This window comes from Salvelinus namaycush, chromosome 3 (genome assembly GCF_016432855.1).
Source record: "Salvelinus namaycush isolate Seneca chromosome 3, SaNama_1.0, whole genome shotgun sequence".
Lineage (NCBI taxonomy): Eukaryota > Metazoa > Chordata > Actinopteri > Salmoniformes > Salmonidae > Salvelinus > Salvelinus namaycush.
The window spans coordinates 70,809,437-70,836,137 of NC_052309.1; the positions used below are offsets into that span (position 1 = coordinate 70,809,437).

The following is a 26,701-nucleotide window of genomic DNA, read 5'->3' on the forward strand; positions in this document are numbered from 1 at the left end:
ATGGGAGCATTCCAACATTCAGATATTAGTCTCCTTTTTCTGTACGATGCATAAATGCATCAGAACACAGATTTAGGTCTGCTTTAATGCAGTTCTGTCATTTCTCTTTACCATTCTCATTTGCTGATAAGAAATTATAGCTACTTGTGACTGTGAACTAAAAGCTTGGCAGCAGCGGAAGGCTACATCTGATAAATTGACTCGCCACTAGGTATCGAATTCTATAATCTAGATATTGCCGTTGCACTGTTATCACAATGAGTTAAACCACTGTCTAGTTTCCGTTAACACTCCTTGAGAAGTGTGAAACAGATTGATTTGATTGCACTGAAGAGTATGATAAAACATATTTTTATATGAATTTCAGCAATATTATCATAAACTATAGCTTAGTTCATTATATGCATGATGCATAAATATGACTTATACACCAACATATCACCTTTTTTTATTGCAAGTGTGTAATGTGAAATAGAAAATCTTAGACATATGTTCATAAAAAATATTACGATGGGTTAATTTGAGCAATTAGATAGTAATCAACTCTGTCACAGAGAGGCATGAAGAAGGCGTGGAGAAGTGAACAGCTTTCATATGATAACAGGACCTGACTTCCTCTCATCGTGTTATTATAGTATTAGGATGATTGACTTCACTCATTCATTCTCTCTGAGAGATGCACTATCCACAAGACCCATGCACAAGGTAGTATGGACCTTTCTCAGAAATGTTTTAAATTGTGTACTTTCCACATTACGATAAAATGCATAATTTGCACATTATACATGACTTATACATGTTGTTCCTGGTTTAGCCCTACACTCATGCTAAGATGAAGCTTCTACTGGCACTTTGTGCAGTTTGGTACATCATCCAACTATCAGTGTGCTGTTCTTCTGGAGGTACTGTACAATATTCCATTGTACTGTTATTTTTGTTCATGTTCAGATTCATGTCCAGGAGTAAAAGATCATAACATAGATGACATGGGTTGTGATAAAAGGGTGTGTTTCTTCACAGAAATGACAGATCGACTCACCTGTGTATCTGATTATTGGTTTACAATTACCTGTACTTTGAGCATCACTGACGAGCCTGCAGGTGTCAACAACACCCACTACTGGTTGAATTTCACCTGGTCTGGTGGAGTTGGGTGAGCCTTATTGTGTGCTGATGATGGATTCTTATGTTATAAATCTCTTGGTTCTGTACATTGCATGAAGTGGAGAGATGAATAGACAACATTAAATGGAAAAAAATATGCAGAGGATAAATCATTTCTAATATCATTTGAATCACAAAAATGATTAACATTTTTCCACAGGATTACATTCAAATGTCCACTGGTGGAGATGGGGGACAGTTATGGTTGCACATTTGTGGCCGATTTTGATAAGAATGTAACGTATCACGGCTCTTCATTTAATGACATGGACTGTTTCAATGTACATCTTTGTTATAACATTGACTGCCAATCAAACTTGACAGGCTTTGAACCATTCAACAATAGTAAGTTCCCTGCGAAGATTATATTGATTTGCAATTCATGAAATATTGCATGAAATAATTATGATTGTGCAAAATATGTTTTTCTATAGCTGACAAATATGTGTAATGACTAACTCTCTGTCATCAGTTCAACCAACAGCTCCAAGTCATCTCGCTATCCAGCGGACTTCAGAGGGTTACAAATGCACTTGGCAAAGTGGATATGAACACCATCCTTATATAACAGAGTTCCATTACCAACTCTTCTTCTACAAAAACCATGGCGATAAGGGCGAGGTAAAGTGCATCTTAATAAAATTCATGCTTCAATTGTTAAAGTCAATGGTTGTTTGCTAAATTGTTTCCTGGATTTTTTCTCAGGTGTTTTGTGTGTCCCCTCAAAACAAATCTATTTTAATTGATGGATCTGGACTTGAGCCAGATACCACATATGTTCTGAAAGTGAGATCCGAGCTATATAAGTCCTCTGGATATAAAGGACAGTGGAGTCCGTGGAGTATATCGGTGCAATTGAGGACTGATGCAAAGGAAGGTGAGAGAGATCTGCTTTGGAGACAAACTAGTTAAATCATATACCACTCTTACCTATCGCCTCTTTGTTATTGTCCCAAAATATGCTATGGCAAACCATTTAGGCTGTGTTTAGACAGACCAATTAGTGGAAAAAATATCAGAATTGGGCTGCTTGTCTAAACACAGCCATTGATGCATATACTAATTTTCTCCTTCAGCAGAACCAACTATAGTCCTTGTCGTCAGCAAGTTTGTATTTCCAGTTTGTGTGATTGCTGGAGTTCTGTTGTTTGTATTTTACAACCCCACTACAAGGTAACTGGTCTTCTTCAGAAACCCATACAAATACTTAAAAATTGTGTCATGAGAGAGCGAGGCTGATTTGGAAGCACACAAACACAAATCATTTACAATCATTTGTGTCATAGAATGAAGATAAAAGCTTTCTATGATGTGCCAAGCCCAGCCCCTTTTTTCAAACCTCCCCACAAAGATAACAAACATTTCCAGGTAACGTCTACTAATTAATTTATTATTTTCCCAAAGTGGTCGTCATAACATCTTCAAAATGGTCCCTGGGATACAGTTTATATCTTAATCATTTTTTCTCTATAGAACTGGCTTGAGTCAGAGTGCAATCTGATACAAACATACAAAACAGAAGAGCTCCTGACCATCGATACTTTGATTATTGAGGCCAAACCCATAGCAGAGGACCAGGACTGTTCAGCTACAACACCATATCCCCTAGCACAAGTTCACACTCCCTATGTTGGTCCCTCAGTGATGGACTGGGTCTGCAGTCACAGTCCAAATGGAAATGGTCCAGGGGACATTCCTTACACCCAGCTGCCCTGCTCTCCACTAGAGCTCCAGTTTGGAGGGATGGTCACCTCTTTCTCTCAGGACCCTTCGGTCTCCTGTGAGGGGGACTCTGGATGCGAGGACTTAACACTCCCAACACTGCCTAATAGTCCTGTATCTAGTGAGCCAGAATGCATATGTACTGATTACTGTATCCTACACGAAACCTCTAAAGGTTTTATCCCCAACGTTGTGCCAAAAAAGGTCTCTACTCACCCCTTGAAGAGTTATTGCATAGAGGGACCAGGTAAGGAGGAAACCTGTGCCACTGAGTGAAGTTACCAAATGTTACATCATATGCCAATAGGACACAGACGGCCTACCTCTTGGGTTTTGAAAATGTACTGAGCAAGGAGTGTCATAGTCTTTACAATTTCCTAAATAACATAATGTTGACTTATGATCATTTGCAGTTTCTTATTTGTAATTCTGAAGTAGAATTATGTATATTACACTGTAATGAAATGTGTTTTGTCCGTTTGAAATAATGTAAATTTTTTAATTACTGTATCAATTGTGTGATAGTTTAAATAGCTACTTTGGACCAATTCATTTCATAATTTGTCTGCACTGATGGCACTAGAGCCATTGATCCTTCAGTATGTGACTTAACCACCAGAGGATGCTGCGACTCAACACTTAGAAGAGAAATTGGCGAGATGCAGTTTCTTGGATGACAATTTGAGCTCTATGTAATATTTTGAAAGTAGTTTGATAATCCTGTAATTACTATGTCCTTTAATTTGTCTTGTATTACATACTTGTTCGCTATTGTAAGTACAATAATACATTGGTATGGTTTATATGTATCGTTTTCTATTTCGCAAAACAGTAGATGAGTAGCTATAGTTATCAGTAAAGACAATTGCAACAATATATATGTATAGCCAACCATTTGTCTTCAACTTGCTTTATCTTTCATTCTTGGTGCAATTTCAAAACATATGCGCGTGCTACAAATGAACGAGAGTAAAATGTTTTGTTGTGATATGACGTCACGTTTCGGAAACGAACCCAGTACGTAGCTAGCTTGCTTTAGGACTTCCATCCATGTCAGCAAGCAACCAGTTTAGCGTTTGCGGGTAAGATTCACTTTCATGTTCGGTGTTGGGTCTAACAGTCAGCAGCTAGCACTGGTACTGGCTAACGTTAGCTATATTGCTACCTTAGCACATCCGTGTGTGCAGATGTCTTCTCAAATTTGAGCAATTGATTGACCGACCAACACTTTTCAAACTGTGGCAGCACTAGCCGACTAAACTCAACGATGATGGAGTTGAGCCGGGTCTAGTGTGGGCGGACTGGAGTTCCGATGTCATTTTATTTATTTATTTTTTAATACTACGGATTTCTGCACCCAAAGAATAGTCCGCATTTACAAATTACATTGTCCCGTGTAAATGCGGGCTATTCTTTGGGTGCTGAAATCTGTCGTTCTTTTTGTAAAAACTTTATTTTATGTGACGTCTGAGCTGCAGTCTGCCCACGCTAACGCTAGTCGGAGCTCAAATAGATCGTAAATCGTTGAGTTTAGTCGGCTAAATTTGGCTAGGCCTATGCTTCTGCAGCCATCTCTTTACATTACTGTAATGTTACATATAGAAGGATTGTTCATTTAACATAGCAATGATGTTGGTTTTGGTTATCTGCTACGGTATTACCACCGACCTGTGCCATAAAGGTCAGACCTCTTGGCAGAGGATGTAGGCCAGGGTTCCCCAACTGGCGGCCCCCTGGCCGAATTTGGCCCGCATTTGATTTTATTTGGCCCCTCTTTATGTTAGACATAAAAGACCTTTAAAACAAAAGTAAATCAGCTCCAAGTTATTTTAATTTAGGAAATCTGTTCCAAAGTATTCCCATGCATAATAGCAAGATATACTGTATTTTATCATGTATAAATGTCAGCAAGGTTTGAAATTATTATGTTTTAGTCAAATATATCTGTTTGGGCTTCTTGCAGTCAATTTTTAGTCTACGAATTGTTTGCAATTATGTCTCTGCCCCCTGACCATCCGCACAAGAAAGAAAACGGCCTGCTACTGAGTTTAGTTCCCTGATGGAGACCAATTACCCACACACATACAGAAGGCTACAGTCCTCCTGCGAGCTGTAATATTATAGGGTCATAGAGTACCACAGTCATTATACCCATAAAACCTAGCGGTCAAACAGGGAAATGGTTCCAATTGTTTTTCCACCATTCATAGGGGATTTTAGAGACACTTAAAATAAGGGCTTTGTTTTCGTGTAGGCTTACCCTGGTGTGATGTTTTGATAACCGTTTCGATCTCTCTAGGTCTAGGACAAGGTGACTTTTATCAATATATTCACCTGGATTAACCCCCCCCCCCCCCAAATTGAAATGCTAATTAGCTGCTAATATGGCTATCATAAAGAACTACAAATGCCATGATGATCTGGACGAGACTGACGAATCGAGGCGAAGTTAAGAATCTCTGGATTACCTATCTAATGTTAGTTAAATGTTGTAATGAATACATTGACTACATTTCTTTAATGGACAATTCTGTGAACTGTCTTGTGCAAGTTTTAAATTGACCTGTTAGCAAAGGTGTCAGCTAGAGATGACGTGTAGGACCTTTCAGGGATTTGTAGTTTTGCATGTCTACTTTGCTGCTAATTAGCATTTTTGAATCTGAGAGTAAATAGAGCCGAATACAATGGGCCTCTGTACGCCTATGTAGATATTCCATTAAAAATCTGCCATTTCCAGCTACAATAGTAATTTACATCATTAACTATGTCTACACTGTATTTCTGATCAATTTGATGTTATTTTAATGGACAATTTTCAAAAACAAGGACATTTCTAAGTGACCCCAAACTTTTGAACGGTAGTGTATATATTGATAAAAGTCACCTTGTCCGAGAGAAATTTACATGGTTATCAAAACATCACGCCAGGGTAAGCCTACATGAAACACAGCCCTTATTTTACATTTTTCAACAAAAAAAAATTAATGGTAGAAAAACGATTTTTGACCGCTAGGTTTTATGGGTATTATGACACCTCCACTGTGGGACTCTATGGATAAGCTTGAACACAAACATTTAAGGAAGCTCTCTTTCTCACCTAGGCAAGACGTGTCACAACAGGAAACCACAATGATCTTAATCTGTTCATAAAATAATGTTGTTTAAAAATACTGATTTATGACCAGTTGTTTAAGTTTCCTAGAACACAGGTAATTTACTTTTATTGGCTTGTTTACTGCTTTGGAGGTTAGACTAGGCTATGATTTCCTGTCTCTAGGACAGATGGCTTTGATTGTCTCAGTTAATTATTAGCTTTTTTGTTTTTACTATAAGAGCTGTTTTCTTCTAAATTGTACATTTCTATGTGCAAAGGGACATACCCTTCTGGTTTCTGTGGTTTATAGTTTTGTCATGGTGTTGTTGGAGCACTGCCTTCCGTGGCAGGTGTCTTGAGTGGAAAGTACCCTACACCAGGGATTATCAACTAGATTCAGTCGAAGGCTGTTTTTGTTTTTTTCTTGAGTGGATGGTCAGGGGGCCGGAAAATAATTACAAATAATTTGTGCACTAGATTCTACTCTGCTGAAATAGTATGTGCATTACAGTATTTGCATTCTAAAGGTATAATTCACAGAGGTAAGACCAATTTCACTATGTATTATGAAGTTTGACATGAACATTAATTTTTTTGATATTCTTGTATCTTTGAATAACTTTTAATGGAAGTTTTATGTTCCTTGTTTAGAAATTGTGGGCTCTATTTTCAGCTGGCGCTAAGGAGTTGCAAGTGTCAAAAGCATGTTAGTAAGTGTTCGTTTTCAATTTCGTCATGTTAAAACTGGCCCACAATTTATTTATCCAGTCAGTCAATAAATAATATAATAATACTCGTAGGAAAGGTTTTCACCTTTGGCTCACAATCTGTAGATACTATACGATTAGAAAGGCTCAACATTTATGTAAAACATCACAGCACATTTGAAAAATATATGGCACATGGAAACCAAACGAGTGGTCTATGGTGATAGGTGGGATGGGCTGAGCGTGGCTGAGGGGTGGAATTAAAGAGTTTATTTTCAGTAATGTATTATTGTTATGTGATCATTTGTAGACTAAAAATGTACCGCAAGAAGCCCAAACATTGAAATTATTGTTTTATTCAAATATACAGTACCAGTCAAAAGTTTGAAAACACCTACTCATTCAAGGGTTTTTCTTTATTTTTACTATTTTCTACATTGTAGAATAATAGTGAAGATATCAAAACTATGAAATAACACATAAGGAATCATGTAGTAACCAAAAAAGTGTATATAAATATAATATTTGAGATTCTTCAAAGTAGCCACCCTTTGCCTTGATGACAGCTTTGCACACGCTTGGTGTTCTCTCAACCAGCTTCACCTGGAATACTTTTCCAACAATCTTGAAGGAGTTCCCACATATGCTGAGCACTTGTTTTCTGCTTTTCATTCACTATGTGGTCCAACTCGTCCCAAACCATCTCATTTTGGTTGAGGTCGGTGATTGTGGAGGCCAGGTCATCTGATGCAGCACTCCATCACTCTCCTTCTTGGTCAAAAAGCCCTTACAAATCCTGGAGGTGTGTTGGGTCATTGTCCTGTTTAAAAACAAATGATAGTCCCACTAAGCGCAAACCAGAAGGGATGGCATATCGCTGCAGATTTCTGTGGTAGCCATGCTGGTTAAGTGTGCCTTGAATTCTAAATAAATCACTGACAGTGTCACCAGCAAAGCACCATCACACCTCCTCCTCCATGCTCCACAGTGGGAACCACACATGCGGAGGTCATCCATTCACCTACTCTGCATCTCACAAAGACACAGCAGTTGGAACCAAAAATCTCAAATTTGGACTCATCAGACCAAAGGACAGATTTCCACCGGTCTAATGTCCATTGCTTGTGTTTCTTGGCCCAAGCAAGTCTCTTATTCTTATTGATGTCCTTCAGTAGTTTTTTTTTTCAGCAATTCGACCATGAAGGCTTGATTCACACAGTCTCCTCTGAACAGTCGATGATGTGTCTGTTACTTGAACTCTGTGAAGCATTTATTTGGCCTGCAATCTGAGGTGCAGTTAACTCTAATGAACTTATCCTCTGCAGCAGAGGTAACTCTGGGTCTTTCTTTCCTGTGGCGGTCCTCATGAGAGCCATTTCCATCATATAGCTTAATGGTTTTTTCACTTGAAGAAACTTTCAAAGTTCTTGAAATTGTCTGCATTGACTGACCTTCATGTCTTAAAGTAATGATGGACTGTAATTTCTCTTTGCTTATTTGAGCTGTTCTTGACATAATATGAACTTGGTATTTTACCAAATAGGGCTATCTTTTGAATACCACCCCTACCTTGTCACAACACAACTGATTGGCTCAAATGCATTAAGAAGGAAAGAAATTCCACAAATTAACTTTTAACAAGCCACACCTAATAATTGAAATGCATTCCAGGTGATTACCTCATGAAGCTGGTTGAGAGAATGTCAAGTGTGTGCAAAGCTGTCATCAAGGCAAAGGGTAGCTACTTTGAAGAATCTAAAATCTAAAATATATTTTGATTTGTTTAGCACTTATTTTGGTTACTACATGATTCCATATGTGTTATTTCCACAAATAACCGGGCTCTCGAGTGGCGCAACTGTCTAAGGTACTGTCTAAGGTAGTGCTTGAGGCGTCACTACAGACACCCTGGTTCGATTCCAGGCTGTATCACAACCGGCTGTGATTGGGAGGCCCAAAGTGTGGCGCACAATTGGCCCAGCGTCGTTTGGGTTTGGCCGGTGTAGGCCGTCATTGTAAATAAGAATTTGTTCTTAACTGACTTGGCTAGTTAAATAAAGGTTCAATTGTAAAACATTTATATAAACATTTCATAGTTGATGTCTTAACTATTATTCTACAATGTGGAAAATAGTAAAAATAAATAAACTCTTGAATGAGTAGGTGTGTCCAAACTTTTGTCTGGTACTGTATATTTGAATAAAACATAATCATTTCAAACATTGCTTACATTTTGTATACGATCACATATACAGTATCTCTATTATGCGTGGGATTTCCACAATTAAAATCACTTGGAGCTGATTTGCTGTTGTTATTAGTCTTTTATGTCGAACAATTAAATATATATATATATTTTAGGGGGGGGGGTTGCTCAGAAAACTGGGGGGGCAAATAAAATGAAATACAGGACAAATTCGGCTCGCGGGCCACCAGTTGGGGAACCCTGCCCTACACTATGCTGCTTGGGTTTCTATTGTTTTGATGGTTGCTTCTCTCAATGGACTCATTCACCAGTGTTTCTAAACCTTGTGTTTTCTGTTGTAGCTTAAGTCGAACAATCACTTAGCCTAATAAAAGTAATTAATGAAAGTAACTTGCTACCATCATTTCATGATTGTCCCAGGGCAATATTCTATAAGATAAACAACCGCTATTAATGTAAAAATATATATATTTAACCTTTATTTAACTAGTTAAGAACAAATTCTTATTTAAAATGACAGCCTAAGAACAGTGGGTTAACTGCCTTGTTCAGGGGCAGAACGACATATTTTTACCTTGTCAGCTCTGGGATTCCATCTAGACACCTTCATCTAGACACCTTTCGGTTACTGGCCCAATGCTCTAACCACTAGGCGGCCTGCCACCCCATGCTATGTTGTTGTCTTTGGTCTCTCTTTATGTAGTGTTTTCTCTTGTCGTGATGTGTGTTTTGTCCTATATTTTTATTTAATTTATTTTTAATCCCAGCCCCCGTCCCCACAGGAAGCCTTTTGCCGTTTGGTAGGCCGTCATTGTAAATAAGAATTTGTTCTTAACTGGCTTGCCTAGTTAAATAAAAATGTTAAAAAGCATGGCAGCAACACATGACAACATAGCATGGTAGCAACATAACATGACAACAACGTGGCAGCAACACAACATGGCAGCAGCACAATATGGTAGCAGTACAAAACAGAGTACAAACACTCTTGGGCACAGACAACAGCACAAAGGGGAAGAAGGTAGAGCCAACAATACATCACACAAAGCAGCCACATCTGTCAGTAAGAGTGTCCATGACTGAGTCTTTGAATGAAGAGATGGAGATAAAACGGTCCAGTTTGAGTGTTTGTTGCAGCTCGTTCCAGTTGCTAGCTGCAGCGAACTGAAAAGAGGAGCGACTCAGGGATGTGTGCTTTGGGGATCTTTAACAGAATGTGTTGTATGTGGAGGATGAGGGCTGCAGTAGATATCTCAGATATTAAAGACCTTTTCTCTCTTGGAGTCTTACTTGAATAATGAAATGGTATTTATAAGGAATTGGAACAACACCTGTAGTCATGTGTGGAAAAAAAACATAAACAAGAACCCTCCCTGTGCGGAAGCAGCATGCTAGTTTATCAGCTGTGGGTTACTCGCTGTATGGTGGTTTTCTTGTGTGTGTGTGAGTGTGTGTATGTGTGAGAGAGAGGGGAGGGAGGGAAAGTGTAGTGTAGCTTCGTTTTTTTGTTATGTGACTGTTGTTTTTCTGTCTCTGTACATCCTTTAAGGTATGATGCCGTTCCTATTCTGTCCAGCATCATCCTGTGTTCCTCCCCTCCTCCTTCTATGGTAAGAATCACCTGGACTCCAGTTTGTTCCACCATCTAAGAATGGAGGGCCCTCAAGCCTCCCCAAAGCTTGTAAAGCAGCCAGAGGACTTTAAATTTGGTCGAATTCTAGGAGAAGGCTCCTATTCAACAGTAAGTCCTCATAATTTTCTATGGTGTTGTATTTTGTGTGTGGGGCTTACAGATTACAGTTGCAGTCATATTAATGACTTTTTATTTTCTATTGTTGGTAAAGGGTTGGATTGTTAAAAAACAAATCTTTGTTGATTGCAAACTTGTTTCAGGTTGTGCTGGCAAGAGAACAGGCCACAGGGAAGGAATATGCTAGTAAGACACTACAAATATGTTTTCTCTTGTTGCATGATGCTGATGATTCTCAAGTGGCGTTCAAGTGACTGTCCTGGACTCTGCTATTAACTTAAATGCATTTGTGCTGAACAATAATGCTCTTTGAAGTGAGGAAACTGGAATTTGATTCAGTCATAAACACAGAGTGAAGCATATCGGTTTGAATTGTGTTTCAGTGAAGATTCTGGAGAAGATGCACATCCGGAAGGAGAACAAGGCACATTGCGTGACACGAGAGAGGGATATCATGTCAAGCTTAGACCATCCATTTATCGTCAAGCTCTACTTCACATTTCAAGATGTGAAAAGGTTGTGTATCCTTTGAAATAATCAGAACATGGGCTACTTTAAGACTTCTACATAATAATATCTGGTCTCATCTATTTTGTGATCTTAGTACCATTATCCTTAACTGCCTCCTGTTAGATTTTGGCATAAGCTATGCAAGAAATGGGGAATTACTGAAATACATTCGCAAAATAGGCTCATTCGATGAGACGTGCACTAGATTCTACTCTGCTGAAATAGTATGTGCATTACAGTATTTGCATTCTAAAGGCATAATTCACAGGTAAGACCAATTTCACAATGTATTATTAAGTTTGACAAACATTAATTTATTTGATATTTTTGTATCTTTCAATAATTTTTTATGGAAGTTTTATAATGTTCCTTGATTAGAAATTGTGGGCTCTATTTTCGGCTGCCACTAAGGAGGTGCAAGTGTCAAACACACGTTAGTTTGCAATTTCGTCATGTAAAAACTGGCACACTGGCATTTTCCAGACCTAATGCCAGATTCGGCAATTTGCCTGTCTAACATTTTGGAGGTTTTAAACATTTTGGAGGTTTTTGCCCTCTGCTTTTTCATTATTCACAATTCACATACTTGCATACTATATAAACATTTTTGAGAATCTGCCTAGCACATAGGTAACGATACAATCGACAGGAGCCTAGTATTTTGTATAGACATGCAAATGCTATGGGTAAAGACACGTGAATTGAAAATATACTGCAGATCCTAAAACATACACACATATGCCTACCTGCATACTTCATTTCACTTGTTCAAAGTATTGATCCCCAGCTCCAAAGAGCGCCTCTCATCTGGTTACCAAAGACGCACTCCTCCAAACATATTTAAATTATTCAGTCCTATAATGCAGTATCAACGGAACGCCTAAGCTATATTTCGCTTATTGAGGACGTGCCTCACACATACAATACAATTTACAGGAGCCTAGTATTTTTTTTAATTTAGGAAAAGTTTGACACATAGAGACATATAGGCTAGGCTCATTGAAGCCAATTACAACAATGTTGACTTCCAACTCTCCAAACATAGGCTATTGAGCAAACTCGTTACTGTAGCCTATGCTATTTAATAAACTTTAGTATCAATCCAAAATGGACCAGGATTAAATAATATTCTGTGCCTCCAGCCGAATTGGAAGTGATGTCAATAACCAACAGAACTTGAGACAAACACATGCAGTATTAAGCCATGGAACGCATTAATTGGCCAGTGAGTGGCCAAGCCCTCATCACACCTACAACTTATTCATTCATCAAAACTCAGCCCTTTTGCGCCACTGCCAGCTATTGTAGTCATAATTCCGGCTGTGAAAATGGCAAAAATATTTCTGACACACCCCTGAACCTATAGCGCTATCGCCAGTGCTTAGATTTACCACTGCGTTAGGTTTGTTAAAATGTCATGATATTCATTTTATTTTAAAGTTTTAAATGGTGTGGCTTTTTCTTTACAGGGACCTCAAACCAGAGAATATTTTACTGAATGAGGACATGCACATTCAAATAACAGACTTTGGAACTGCAAAACAACTCTCATCAGATGGTACACAAAGTAATTTAACACATATTGCTTTGTCTTTGTGTAATTTTCTTCCAGTTTGTTGATAGACTAAGTACAGTACATTGGTTTGTTTACCCCTTATCGTATTGTGGTTAACTTGTCTATCTATACCTCTCTAAAGGCTAACAGAAAAGTGTTTTTGTTATTTATAGGCACATGCACAAGGGTCTCTATGTGGACTTCATAGATATGGAAGCAAATTATAGCAAATTGCTAGTTATACAGTGCTCGGAATATCATTTTAATAGGTATGAGTCAATAATGTCATTTTAAGCACAATTGACTCAAGACATCTTCAGTGACAGTACCAAATGTGTCATGTGAATAATTTGTCCATACATCTAATTCATATGATTGTTTTCTTTTGCAGACAGAGCAAACTCCTTTGTTGGAACAGCTGAGTATGTTTCTCCAGAGCTACTGACTCAGAAATCTGCCTGCAAAAGGTAGTTTGACTTGAATTCATTCAGTACCCTGATTTGAATCCAATATTCAAGTTATCTGTTAGTGTATCACTTCTAGCCTCGCTTGCCATGCTTTATGCAGCTGGGAACAAGACTTGTGTATTTCTGGCAATGTTTACATCACTATGATACAACCCAACACTGAAAAAAGTTAACTGAATCTGTCATGTTTTCTGATGTGTTTTAGCTCTGACCTTTGGGGTTTAGGCTGTATCATCTACCAGTTGGTAGCAGGATTACCTCCATTTAGAGCTGGGTAAGTTGCGTATCGTACATTATTATTTTCCTTTTTGAATATTCAGGTAAAATATTTGAGAAGCGTCATTGTCAGGGGCTTTGCAGAAGCGCACTTTGATTTGGTAAACGATTTAGTCTATTTGTTATCGCAGTCTAAAAACACTGTGTGAAATAACAGGAAGTTATGGCTGTGGTGTTTATGACTTGTTTGTGTATTGAGTGCCTGGAGGCTTGAAGAAACCCCAGTCTCTCTCTCACATGGCAGCAGCTTCATGGTTCAACTATAAACCAACACATTTACCTCAAAGCCCTTTCAAAGCCAAGTACAGTGACAGTTGTGTATACTGTATGCATCTTCCACTTCCAGGCAATCAAGCCCCAAAGAAGACATCAATATGACACAAGTTCTAACATGGGCCTTGCATTCTCATATGATCTTCTGTCTGTCCATGTGTTTGATGGTGTTATTTGCTCACCAGGAATGACTACCTGAAATTCCAGAAGATTATTAAACTGGAGTATGAATTTCCTGATAAATTCTTTCCTAATGCGAAGGATCTAGTGGAACAGCTTCTAGTGAGTCTAATCATATGAATTATTAAAATACATTCAGATGTTGTTCCTCAGTTCCATACTATGACCCAATGAGTGTCATTATTAACTAAGCATTGCTTTATTTTTGTGGTAGTGCTTGGATCCCTCCAACCGATTAGGTTGTGAGGAGATGGGTGGGTACAACCCTCTCAGAGCCCATCTTTTCTTTAAGGCCGTCACATGGGAGAACCTTCACCTACAGACACCCCCCAAACTCACCCCCTACCTGCCAGCCATGGCTGAGGATGATGAGGACTATTATGGAAACGTAGGTTTTTCCCTCTTGACATATATGATAAAAGGTTGGCACAAATCCTTGTTGACATATTCTTTCCCCAATATGTCAAATTAGCATGTCCTTGTTTTGTAATCTGTACTGAAAACACCCTGATCATGATGTGGTTCCATCCACAGTATGATGACCTCCTCAGCCAGTTCAGCAACATGCAGGTTGTCCTTTCCCGCTCCTGTCAACCACTGTTTGTGGCCAACCCCAGTCCCATCCCCAACTCCAACCCTGCACAAAGGCCCAACAGCAACATCAAGCAGTACATTCATGACCTGGACAACAACTCTTTTGAGCTGGACCTGCAGTTTTCCACTGAGGTGAAGCGGCTACTGCTTGAGAAACAGACAAGCAGAAACCCCTGGTAGGCCTGCAGCGATGTACTCACGAGCAAATCATGTTTTTGTGGACAGAGTGTCAGAAGACTAACTGTCAATATTATCTCACCATAATATTGACACATACTGTAGTTGATGATCTCATGCTCGTATGTTGGGATTCATATGTTAACTTACAATATTTACACAATTCTACGTGTTACATCTTGTAAACATGAAGTACTTTACCTAAAGACAATACAATGCCAACAATAACATGATATACTGTGTGAACTGTATCAAGAAAGATTTTGGGAATTAACTTTTTTTTATGTATTAAGGAATCAGTTTGTGGAGAATAATTTGATCCTCAAGATGGGACCAGTGGACAAAAGGAAGGTAAGGATTTATGTAATCCTGAATTACTTTACAGTAATGTTCTATTTTTCAGTTTGAAGGGGAGGAGTGAATGTCTTGATACTGTACTCTTCCAACCCTAAAGCAACATACTTCCCTCCTCTGGCAGTTGTTTGTAATTGCTGCCAGGAATCAATTTGGGGCATCTTGAACCATACTTACTGACTTTACCTACAGGCAAGGGATTTCTTTTTTATGTCTGAGAATTGCTCTCTGCTTTTACAGGGGCTGTTTGCACGTCGGCGCCAGCTATTGTTGACTGAGGGACCACACCTTTACTATGTGGACCCAGTTAACAAGGTTTTGAAAGGAGAGATCCCCTGGTCCCCCGCACTGCGCCCAGAGGCCAAGAACTTCAAGACCTTCTTTGTCCATACAGTAATGAATTAGTCTATTGTAATTAATAGCTCACCCTTAGCTAACAAAACTCACTTTATAAAACTATCGGTAACGGTGACCTATCCTCCTCTTTGCAGCCTAACAGAACATACTATCTGATGGACCCATGTGGGAATGCTGACAAATGGTGCAAGAAAATTCAAGAAGTGTGGCAAAAGATCTATAACAAGCATTGTAACTCATGCATGTAGGTTGGGTACACTATCTTTTGAAGACCCTGTAATGACAGGAGACAGAAAATGAAGGCGTTAATTCATAAATGATGGAAAACACCTAGCTGTAATGTAGCTTACAAGTTGGCTTCCCTATTACTCCACACATTTAATTTCTTGTAGGGCAGCAGGTTCAGGGCATGTTCCATTGTAATGCAGAATTTGATACATTCAGCTGGATCTAAAGAAATTCTGGTATAGAAAGGACCTATTATTCAAGGAAGTAGAATGGCTATTGCAACTATTCTAACTGATGATTTCTTAGGCTTGGATGGTCTCATGTCTGACACGGTGGCCTTGGTACTCCTAAGCTATTTGTCTTCTATAGCAGAGAATAAACTTTGGTCAAACCACATGGGCTGGTGCTGCTTTAGAAATTAGGATTTGACTTGGATGTTGGTTGAACAGTTCATCCAAATTGCAGAGGAGGATGTTGTAGCCTGTTTTTGACTGTTCTCATTTCTGGGAGAAGTTGATTGTAAATGTTAGACAGATATTTTGTTAGTCTATTCTACCGACCATTGCTGTGATGTACAAAGTGGGATGCAAGTAAAGTGTAAGATTAATATTTTGTATTTGTTTTAGGCTTTTATCCTTTGCTGATTAATCCTCATGTTATCCAAACAGTTCAAATATGGTAATAATTTGGATTAATGTCCCGGCTCCATGTTTACATAATTTAAATGTAAATCAATTGAATGTAAATAGTTGATAATGGTAAATTATGATATTTTGCTACCTTTCATTGTAATCTATATTTTATTTATGGATGGTGACATTGTTATGTTTTACATAAATAGATGTGGGCCTGGCCTATTTTTTGTGTTAAAGTTTCAAATTGTTAATTGGAAGAATGCAGCATATATATAAGGTGGCTTGGTAATAAAAGCATGTGTTTTGACAAACGTCCTGTGTTTATTTATACTTAGCTTGGGTGAAGGCTCAGTATGATCATTTTGGGACCAACCCTTTTTTGAAGTCATGGAGTCCCAACTGCAAAAATGATTCTTATGAGAAGGATGCAGGGAGTGGGGGGAGGGGTCATCACTAGCTTCAGTAGCCACAAAGTTATAAACCCCGCCCATTTCTACAATTTATTATCTTAGAATCTTATTTTAAAGTTAAGCCTAACTTTAACCACACTGCTAAACTTATGCCTGACCCTAACCTTAAATTAAGACCAAAAAATAAAAAATTTGTAGCCAATTTTGACTGTGGCTGTGGAATCTGACAGATGTATAATAAAAACTGGAAACCGGTGGGTGGGGGTTGTCAAACTTGGATTACCGTACTTCATGACTATGCCTTACCCAGTTTCCCGGCTCGCTTCAACTCAGTTCCTGTAACTTTAGATAGCGACGCATCCAGGTTCGAGGAGCTGGGATGGCGGAGAAGAGCCCTGACTCCAACGGCTCAGTTGACCAGTGTCCCGCCCTGTCTCCGGAACAGAGAATGCAGTCAGCTGGGATCGGGGCATCCAAATGGGTCCGTCTGAATGTCGGTGGGACATACTTTCTCACAACGAGGCAAACGTTGTGCCGAGACTCAAAATCATTCCTGTACCGTCTGTGCCAGGCCGATCCCGACCTCGACTCTGACAAGGTACGGATATCTATATCTAGCTAAACAACGTTACTAGCTAGTTGGCTAATGTTAACTAGCTAACCTTTATGTTACACATCATGTGAATGTTCTAACGTTAACTTACGTTACCTAGCTAGGATATCCAGACCGATTTACTAACTAGTTAGCTAGTTATTTTAGTTGTTTAGCCAGGAAGTAAGCCAAACTGATAGCTAATTTAGATGGTCAACGTTAGCTACTAACGTCGTTACTAGTACAGGCTAGCTAGTTCAGCTGGCCAACGTTAACTCCCAAAGAACTTGTCTAACTAGCTAAATAACGTTACCGTTAACGTTAGTTTGTTTTCCTGTTTTTTTCTGGATAACCCTCCTGACTACAGATCTACAGTAACTAACTTAACAAATATTAATTTGTACAGCAGCACGTTTCTACTCGTACTAAGATAGATAACATTCGTATATAGTACTAGTATCTGTCAGTTCGCTAACAGGCAAGTTTGCTATCTAGTCAACCACAATAAACTGTTACTGTAGCTATTTAGCTGGTGAATAACGCCTACACGCCAATGGACCATAAAATACATTGTTGACAAGACCAGCAAGTAGTATATATATTTTTGTAAATAATTGGGCTTATAATATACAATTGTGCAAATGAGCCCCCCTTTCCCGAAAAGGAGCGTTGCCCCTGTAAAATAAAGTATGATAATCCACATGTTGAATGTGTTTACCATCCTGATTTCCAACACTCAAAGGTCACCATGCATCATTTAACAGGAGGATGACATTTAAAAGCGGCCAAAAGACCTTACAAGACAAGTTGGCTCAGTCATACAGATGCAGTTGCAATGAGTCTTGGGCTCTGAAAGATCCACAGTATCCCAGCAGAATAGTTTCATCCCATAGTTATCTAGGATATTTACGAAACTATGCTGATTAGCGTTTCTAATTTGAAGTCGAGGTGAAAGTCTCCAATGTCTGTAATGTTCATGTGCCCAGTGTAATGTAAGGAGATGTATCTCTGCCCTCTGTATTGATTCTTGCTAATGATGGCGCGTGTGTGTGAAGGCTGGAGCAAGGCCGCTGTGGTGATCCTTCAGGGATAATGAGACCTGCTAAATGTCAGTTACCCCATGTTGGCGCTGCTCCAAGCTCTGGCCACAGAGCTGTTGTATCCATGGATTGGCTATGGGTTTATGCTATTGCACAGTTCTGTTTCGATGTTTGTCACTGTACAAAAATCGTCAATGGTTTCTCCCCAGATTTGTTATCGATTGTCTGCTTTTCTCATTGTTATCGACTTCTCTTTCTTCAGGATGAAACGGGTGCCTATTTGATAGACCGGGACCCAACATACTTTGGTCCAGTGCTCAACTACCTGAGGCATGGGAAACTGGTGCTCAATAGAGGCCTTGCCGAGGAAGGTATGATGATAATGTCTTGGGGATATTCTGAGATATGCTGAGACATGTCTGAAGAGTTGTGCCATTCTGTTATCTTTGTTGCTGTTTCTTTTTCGCTCTAACACGTCACACGCTAACAATCACACTTATTACATTTTAACACCACAGCAGTTCTCATTAGCATACATAGTTGTTTTCAATGATTGGGGTTTTAAGAACTGGTTAAATACATTCTGTTCCTCTCAAGGTGTACTGGAAGAGGCTGAATTCTACAATATCCCTTCTTTGATCAAGCTAATTAAAGACAAAATCAGGGAGAGGGACTGCAAAACAGTTCAGGTGTGTGGGCTTGACTAAAATTGTCATTGCTATCTGGGTGATTTCTTTCTTCCCTGAGACTGTCCTGTTGTAATCACTAATACAGAGCTCTGGATATTAAAAGGGGCAGTGGAGTGGCATGTCAGCCTTGGTGCCTCTAAGGCCCTCTAACTACTGGCGAGAGGCACATCCTTGGCAAGCTCCCTCCCAAGGATCACCTCTGTTTACATGGTCTAATACTGCAATGACTCTGGGCACAAGCTCTGCTTAAGCTACTGGGATTTCCAGGTCTTGTTGATGTATTTGCATTAGTCCAGAGTCTCCTTACCCTTGCCAGGTAGAGGAGGTCAGGAATTGGCACATACTCGCTATGCTCTGCTCTGGGGGGGATGGGTGATTCATATGTAGCCTATTGAGAGCACTTGCTGCTCTGTTGCATGTGAATTAACATGGCCTCTTTCTCTCTCCACAGCTCCCTATAAAACATGTCTATAGAGTCTTGCAGTGCCAAGAAGAGGAGCTAACACAAATGGTTTCCACCATGTCAGATGGTTGGAAGTTTGAACAGGTAATTATCCTGAAAGGAAGACATTGGGGAGTGTTCTGCCTCCTATTTTCAGAAATGTTCCTTTCGGCTGCACTTTGACTTGTGTTGGTTGATTTACTGTTCACAGATGATGCTGAGTTCAGTGTATAACATAAATACTATAAATGTCTTCATTTGTAGTCCCTCTGAAATATAACCTTGCAGCATAATTTGGTTACATAAAACAAAAATAAGTTAAGATCCTTAAGTAGAATAGAAATTGTCTACTGTAATCTGTTACATTGTTTTGACTGTGCCTGGCAAGCTGTTGGAAAGATTAGATTTCCCATGTGTGCATGTTTCCTCTAGTCCCTTAGAAACATTTCCCTTCTCATTGGGCATTGGTTCCCCCCTTTTCCCCCCCCCCCTCAGTTGGTCAGTATTGGCTCCTCATATAACTATGGAAACGAAGACCAGGCAGAGTTCCTGTGTGTTGTCTCTAAGGAGCTACATAACCAATCATACGGCACAAGCAGTGAACCAAGTGAAAAGGCCAAGGTGAGTATCCCAGAACTGCAACAAAAACGTCTTTCATCAACTTCCTGACCATTGTTACAACCATTTATTGTGACTTACACTAAGTTTGGTATACATGTTGTCTATCACATGTCTAACATAAATGCACACAATTGTTTTATTGGTCATGGATGCTGCAATTCCTTTCTTTGCATGCTGCATTTCCTGCAGAGGACAAGGATTGTTAGAAACATTTTGCCAATGAATGTATCTACCTTTGAATATAAGGGGACAATTGGTGAGATTTTGTTTAGACCCCTGCCATTGTGGCCTTAAACCTTTCTCCAAGAGCCCCTTCTCCCCTTGTGCCATATCATCCCTATGAGCCCATTACCTAGAGAGCATCCCGCTAATCATTATCTAGACGAGCAATGCCTCGATAATGATTTAAACTACTTTAATATTTAATGACCTCCTGTCACTAGCTTCTGCAGTTCATAGAATTCTCCATAGCCTTAGTCTCCCCGCTTTCCAGTCAAAAAAACCTTTTGTCAAAGGTTTTTTGAAACATCTGTCTAGTATGAAATACAGGCCTAAACATCTTATTTTGCTCTGACCATTTTCTTTTGCAGATTCTTCAAGAACAAGGCTCTCGAATGTGAAGAGACTGTTCAGTTTTAGGATTGCGTCCTGCTATGATGTCCAGATATAAAGACACAAACTACATCACATTCTGAGGAGCGTTATGGCATGCTGAAGAAGCTGGCTAACTGCAGTCTATACATTGTACACACCATTTTTCTTTCAGATATCAAATCAAAATGTGCAATTGATAGCATTACTCTGTTTTTGGGCCTACATAGTAAAACTGGACTGTAGATTTTCACACAGAGAGAAGGGCCTTATCACTTATCATATTGTCCACAGCATTTATACTTGGTCCATCAATTATTTACTCAGGGTCTCTAATAGTGTTTTGGAAGATGCATTAGGTGTGCACTGTCTGGTGGGACATTATTTCAAACATCTGTGCGTACTACATTATGCCAGTCCTTCACATACAAAAATCAAACCTCTGAGAAATTAATTGGAAAGCATGTTTTAAAAGTTAGATATTTAAGACTATTTATATGGAGTTGTATAGATTCATACTGTCTTGTTAGAGCCGAAGACTATCGACAGTTTTTATTTATTTTAAACCGAGATTATTTATGTCCCTTTCCAAATATCCCTTCAACCTGCACATGATCAGTTTTTTGGAAGGAGGACATTCTTATAACTACTTCTACCAGGGTTCTTGTATGATAATGATGTTGGGGATGCCAGATGTTTAAAGGACTAAAACTTGTCTTCCATCCCTGGACTCTGGCGGGTTTTAGTTGGGTTACCTGTTACGCAGCCACTGTGGAACTGGAACACATTGTTACATTTTAGAGGACATTATACCTAGAGCCATTTGATAGGCACATTTTTTTTTCACATTGACATATGACAGTGACTGTTATCGGCTGATGTTGCGAAGGGCCTGTTTTCCATTTTACGTGAGAAAGAAAATCGTTTTTTGTCTCTTGCATGAATTAGTGCATATCTGCTTGTTTGTGTGTGTATACACAATCCTTACGCTTCTGCGGTTTAACTATATTGAGCTTTGATAGGGCTGTATACCAAGCAAAATTACACCAAACTCTGGCGGTTTGCAATCATGCAAGTTCTGAGCTAAAATGCTTTGGTGATGTATTGATGAAAAGATTGGAAATTATAATTTGTAGTCATTACCATTGTTCAACTTGTAGATGGTTGAGCTACTTATTGAATACATTAACATTGTCAGTACATGAAAACATTTCTTTTTGAAAATGTTGCCTTTGTTCAATGACCAAATCAATGTCAGAATTTCAACTTTAATCTGAATTTCTTTTGTCAGGGATAAGGAAGTTCGGTAGACAACATGCATATCTATGAGGATTTGTACATAGAGGAAGTATAATAATATTCAGATGTGTTATCAGTGTATGCTTTTTCTTCCTAACACACACACACAGGGCTTTAACTAGTGGAATACAAGCTATAATCTCTGTAAAGGTCAACTGGACCCCTCCTGTTGCCTGATCAAGGTAAAGTTTACATGTCTAGTGTTTTATAATCCGGATCTTACTTACCTTGCCATTGTGACACAATGCTCTAATTTGGCTGGTTTAAACATCTGTATATTACTATGTTTACATATCCCAGATACCCAGGTAGTTGCTGCCATTTATCTAGTACACAGATGGATAGTTTTCCAACATTTTCCGTGGACAGGTTTTTTCTTGTTCACTGAGTTGTTTTGTGGTGATAAGTGCCTCTTGCCTCTGAGGCTTCACAGTGCATGTGAAATCTGTGTAGCAGTGATGCCCATAACCACAAGGGTGCATTGTTTGTGTCCACCCTGCAGTGACTGAAGACATGCGTGTCTAGTGTGGTGTCCTTTGACTGCAGATTCTTAAACACAGAAGGGGGTGTCAGCCATTGCATGCATGGCCTTATTCACCTTCCACCATGCCCTCAGCTCTGCAGGACACCACTTCACTCCACTGTGACACTTCAGCTCCTGTTTGACCGTTATTTTCTAGAATGCTTATCAAGACACATGTGATCCCTCTGAGGCTGCTGTGGGTTTATAATGGGACATTGTTCCAGTTTTCTGTTAAATGTATTTTTAAAATGAACAGGCAGACAATTGTTATTTTCTCACTGCTGTTCCTATATATTAGTATCAAATGTTTTTGTATTTTTTATCCTTACTGTATATACATACTATATTATATACATGTAATAGCATGTTTTGACTGGGGATAATGGAAATTATGGTGATGCTAGACCTGGTGGATTTAATCAATAAATGGTAATGAATTCAACTCTTGTATTGTATTTGAACAAACTGTTGCAGAGCCATAGAGAAATACTAACCACATGGCTCTGTCATCAATCTGTTAGATGTACTGTATAGAGCAAGGGTGCACTTGAAAGGAAATATGGTAATCACTAAGCATCTTTAGACACTGGTAGGCCGTCATTGTAAATAAGAATTTGTTCTTAACAGACTTACCTAGTTAGATAAATCTCAAATGACAGACTCAAGTTTGGTCCATCACAGGGTTAAATCATATTGAGCAACTGTTCAAACAAAGCTCCATTCAGTAGTGCACAAAGACCGTATAGTATAAAGATGTGCAGAAACTGCTACTCATAGAGCCCCAAAGTGGACGTGTCATAATACTTATAAAACCTAGCGGTTAAACAGATAAATGGTTCCATATAATCCTCACAATGTTTCACACGTAATGTATAATATGTAGCCTACGGCAGGTGACCATATGATCCAATGTATCATTATTTTTATTTTACTTTTTATTATGACTTATTTATTGTATGTTTGTATATATATATATATATATATTTTTAAATACGCTCATCTGTTACTGTCACTTTGTCATATTGTTGTCTAATATCTTTTCACTTTTGTTCTGAATGTTCTTAATTGTAAAATGCCAAAATAAAATATCTTAAAAAGAAAAAAAATGTAAAAGATAAATGGGAAATTTAGAAACGATTACAATAAGGGCTGTGTTTTGTGTAGGCTTACCCTGGTGTGACGTTCTGATAACCATGTAAATCTCTCAGATAAGGTGACTTTTATTAATTTAGCAGCTCTATTATCTCTCAGATCTGAAAAAATGATATTTAGCATTAAAGTAGACATCATGCAAGACTACAAATCCCAGCAAGCTCCTGCACGTCATCTCTAGCTGACACCTTTGCTAACAGGTATTGTGTCCATTTAAAACTTGCACAAGACCGTTCACAGAATTGTCCGTTTAAAGAAATGTAGCCAATTTAATCATTACTACATTTAGCTAACAGATAGTTAATCCAGAGATTCTTACATTGCTTCGATTTCGGCAGTCTCGTCCAGATCGTCATGGCATTTGCAGTTCTTTATGACAGCCACATTAGAAGCAAATTTAAAAAAATTATTAGCAGCTAATTAGCGTTTCATTTTTGGAGGGTAATATATTGATAAAAGTAACCTTGTCCTAGAGAGATTTACACTGATTTACACAAAATGTCACGCCAGGGTAAGCCTACATGAAACACAGCCCTTATTTTAAGTGTTTATAAAATCCCCTATGGGATAAATGAATCGTGGAAAAACAATTATAACCATTTCCCTGTTGGACCACTAGGCTTTATGGATATTATTTAACCTTTATTTAAACTAGGCAAGTCAGTTAAGAACAAATTCTTATTTACAATGACGGTCCACCCCTGCCAAACTCTTAACTTGGACGACGCTGGGCCAATTGTGCGCCACCCTATGGGACTCCCAATCACGGCCGGTTATGATACCGCCTGGAATCGAACCAGGATATGTAGTGACACCTCTAGCACCGATGCAGTGCCTTAGACCGCTGCGCCACTCGGGTGGTACTCTATAGAAATCCCCTATCACACTTGTAGGCAATGTCATGGGGTCTAATGGTCCAGACTGTGCACATACATCCTGTCAAAGGTACTCCTTCAATATAAAGTTGTTTTTTATGTAAATTAACTTGTCAGTTTGTCACTTTCACGATGTTGGAGTAAAAACATGTTCCACTACTTAAGACATGTGTTCGAATCTAGGTTGTGCCTTCAGATTTCGAGAAAATGTACAACTAAGGAAGAATGTTTCACTTTTCTCATTGACTTCTCAAACCCCAAACCCCGGCCTGGTCTGCTTGGTCTGTTACGCAAGCGTTCCTGGACGTCTCGCGATGTTGCACCTCTGGGTTTAGAAACTCAGTGGCACAACGTTGTAGAACGTTCTGATAGAAACACATCGAGGAACTCTTTGGTAAATCAATCTAACACTAAAATTTCAGTAGCCTACGATGCACCAAATATGTTCTAGTTCCGTTCTGGTTGCTGGTTGTACCCTCCTAAACACAATCCAGGTTTTGTGAACAAACGGGATCATCTGTATGTGTTAGAAACGAAGTAGTGTGATTATTGTCATCATAATGTTTAGCAGCTACTATATGGCTTATTAACGCATCACTATTCATTTCCACACAGAATGCGATATTTAAGTAGGAAAATACTCTCAAGTAATTACCCAAAATATTGTCATAAACTAATATTTTGGACGCAGTCCTAGCCAGAAGATTCCAACCCTACTATGACACTTTTTTACAGTGAGCTGCACTGGGGATGGAAAGCCATCATGGTTAAATTAAGACAGCTGAGCCAGCATAAGATATGGGTCGGAAAACGTACCTCCATGCAGGCATGGGGTATAGAGAGAAATAGTAATGGTGTCTTTTTGTAGGCATTAACTCACCGTGATCCGTTGGACAAAGCCTATTAGGAAAATATATGCCGTTTTTGTGGGGGTTTTGGATGAACGGCAAAAATAAGATCTGTGGTAAACACAGGCTTAGGAGATCTTATATATTTTGTTCTATGAGATAATCTTCATAAGCTAACGTCACATTTTGTAAATGTTTAAGAATTTGTTATAAAAAAAGCACAAATGCTTCATAATTCATAAAAGTCATGTTAACGGACTGCTATTATCGTATAGAGCAAAACGAATAAGATCTCCTAAGCCGGTGTTCACCTCAGACCTTATTTTCTGTGTTTATTCCAAGACCCTAATCTTTCTCCACTAATTTTCTGCATCTCAGTGCAAGAAAACTGCAGTACCTGGTTCGAATCCAGGCTGCATCACATCCGGCCGTGATTGGGAGTCCAATAGGGCAGCACACAATTGGCCCAGCGTCATCTGGGTTTGGCCAGGGTAGACTGTCATTGTAAATAAGAATTTGTTCTTAACTGACTTGCCTAGTTAAATAAAAAATATGAAAATTTCCATTGGGATGGCTGAATGAACCACAGGTAACTAATTTCCGGGTTTTAGGACTACAAGCTGGCGAGCTCTACTAGCACTGAACTCCAAATGTTACCTTTATCCAAACTGATACATCAAGAAGATTGAAATACTGCTTTTTTTTTTTTCACTTCCCTTTTCGTACTCATGCTAAATAGCAGTAGCCATTGAAGCCATTTTGGGATGATTGTACAATCAGTTATTTTGTTGTTCAACACGACATGCCATTCCATAATGGCTGCTGTTACTACTTCTAGTTAGCATGAAGTCGGAAAAGGGCAGTTTTCGGAAGAAAACAAACAGTATTTTAATCTTCTGGTTGTATCAGTTTGGATGAAGGTCAAATTTGGAATACAGTAACATATCCCATCCCTGTATTAAGGTTTGTTTTCTGACTCATATCTCACTCCAACTCTGCACTGTCTTAAATAAACTATGATGGTGTTCCGACCCCAGTGCAGCTCAGTGTAAACAAGCATAATGGTAGGGTCGAAATATTTTGGATACATTCAGTCCCTAACTTTGGATGTACTGTCTCTTTAAATGCATAGCTGTCAAATGCTTTGCCTGAAAGTTATAATCTTAAATTATCATATCATTTGTACCAACATACGCTGTACCTTGCATTTTCTGCAAAATATAATACATTCATCGTATTAGTTGTGACACCACATAGTTCTCACAGAATATTCAATGTTTCATATTTTTGTCTTGTTTGTTCTTGTTAAATAGCTGTCTCATAATACATTTTTGATGGTAGAAAATTTGATTACATACACTCTTAATAAG

General features: G+C 38.8%; 2 protein-coding genes across 3 annotated transcripts; both read left to right on the top strand.

The window, feature by feature from the left end:
• The first annotated feature begins 10,390 nt into the window (after positions 1-10,390).
• Positions 10,391-16,525, top strand: LOC120044548 (3-phosphoinositide-dependent protein kinase 1-like). The gene is made up of 12 exons (XM_038989206.1): positions 10,391-10,634; positions 11,027-11,164; positions 11,277-11,421; positions 12,623-12,711; positions 13,100-13,175; positions 13,381-13,449; positions 13,910-14,006; positions 14,119-14,292; positions 14,439-14,674; positions 14,969-15,026; positions 15,270-15,422; positions 15,521-16,525. Coding segments are annotated over exons 1-12 (1,350 nt in total). The 5' UTR covers positions 10,391-10,633; the 3' UTR covers positions 15,635-16,525.
• Positions 16,526-16,924: 399 nt separating this feature from the next.
• On the top strand, positions 16,925-22,898 carry LOC120036660 (BTB/POZ domain-containing protein KCTD5-like). Of its 2 annotated transcripts, none has more exons than XM_038983047.1 (6): positions 16,925-17,257; positions 18,554-18,662; positions 18,889-18,980; positions 19,432-19,527; positions 19,855-20,043; positions 20,634-22,898. In XM_038983047.1, the coding sequence occupies exons 1-6, from the start codon at positions 17,039-17,041 to the stop codon at positions 20,661-20,663; spliced, it is 735 nt and encodes a 244-aa protein (XP_038838975.1). In that variant the 5' UTR covers positions 16,925-17,038; the 3' UTR covers positions 20,664-22,898. The 2 variants fall into 2 exon arrangements, with proteins under 2 accessions (XP_038838975.1, XP_038838983.1); XM_038983055.1 differs by having other exon boundaries at positions 16,927-17,257; positions 19,918-20,043.
• The last annotated feature ends 3,803 nt before the right edge of the window (positions 22,899-26,701 follow it).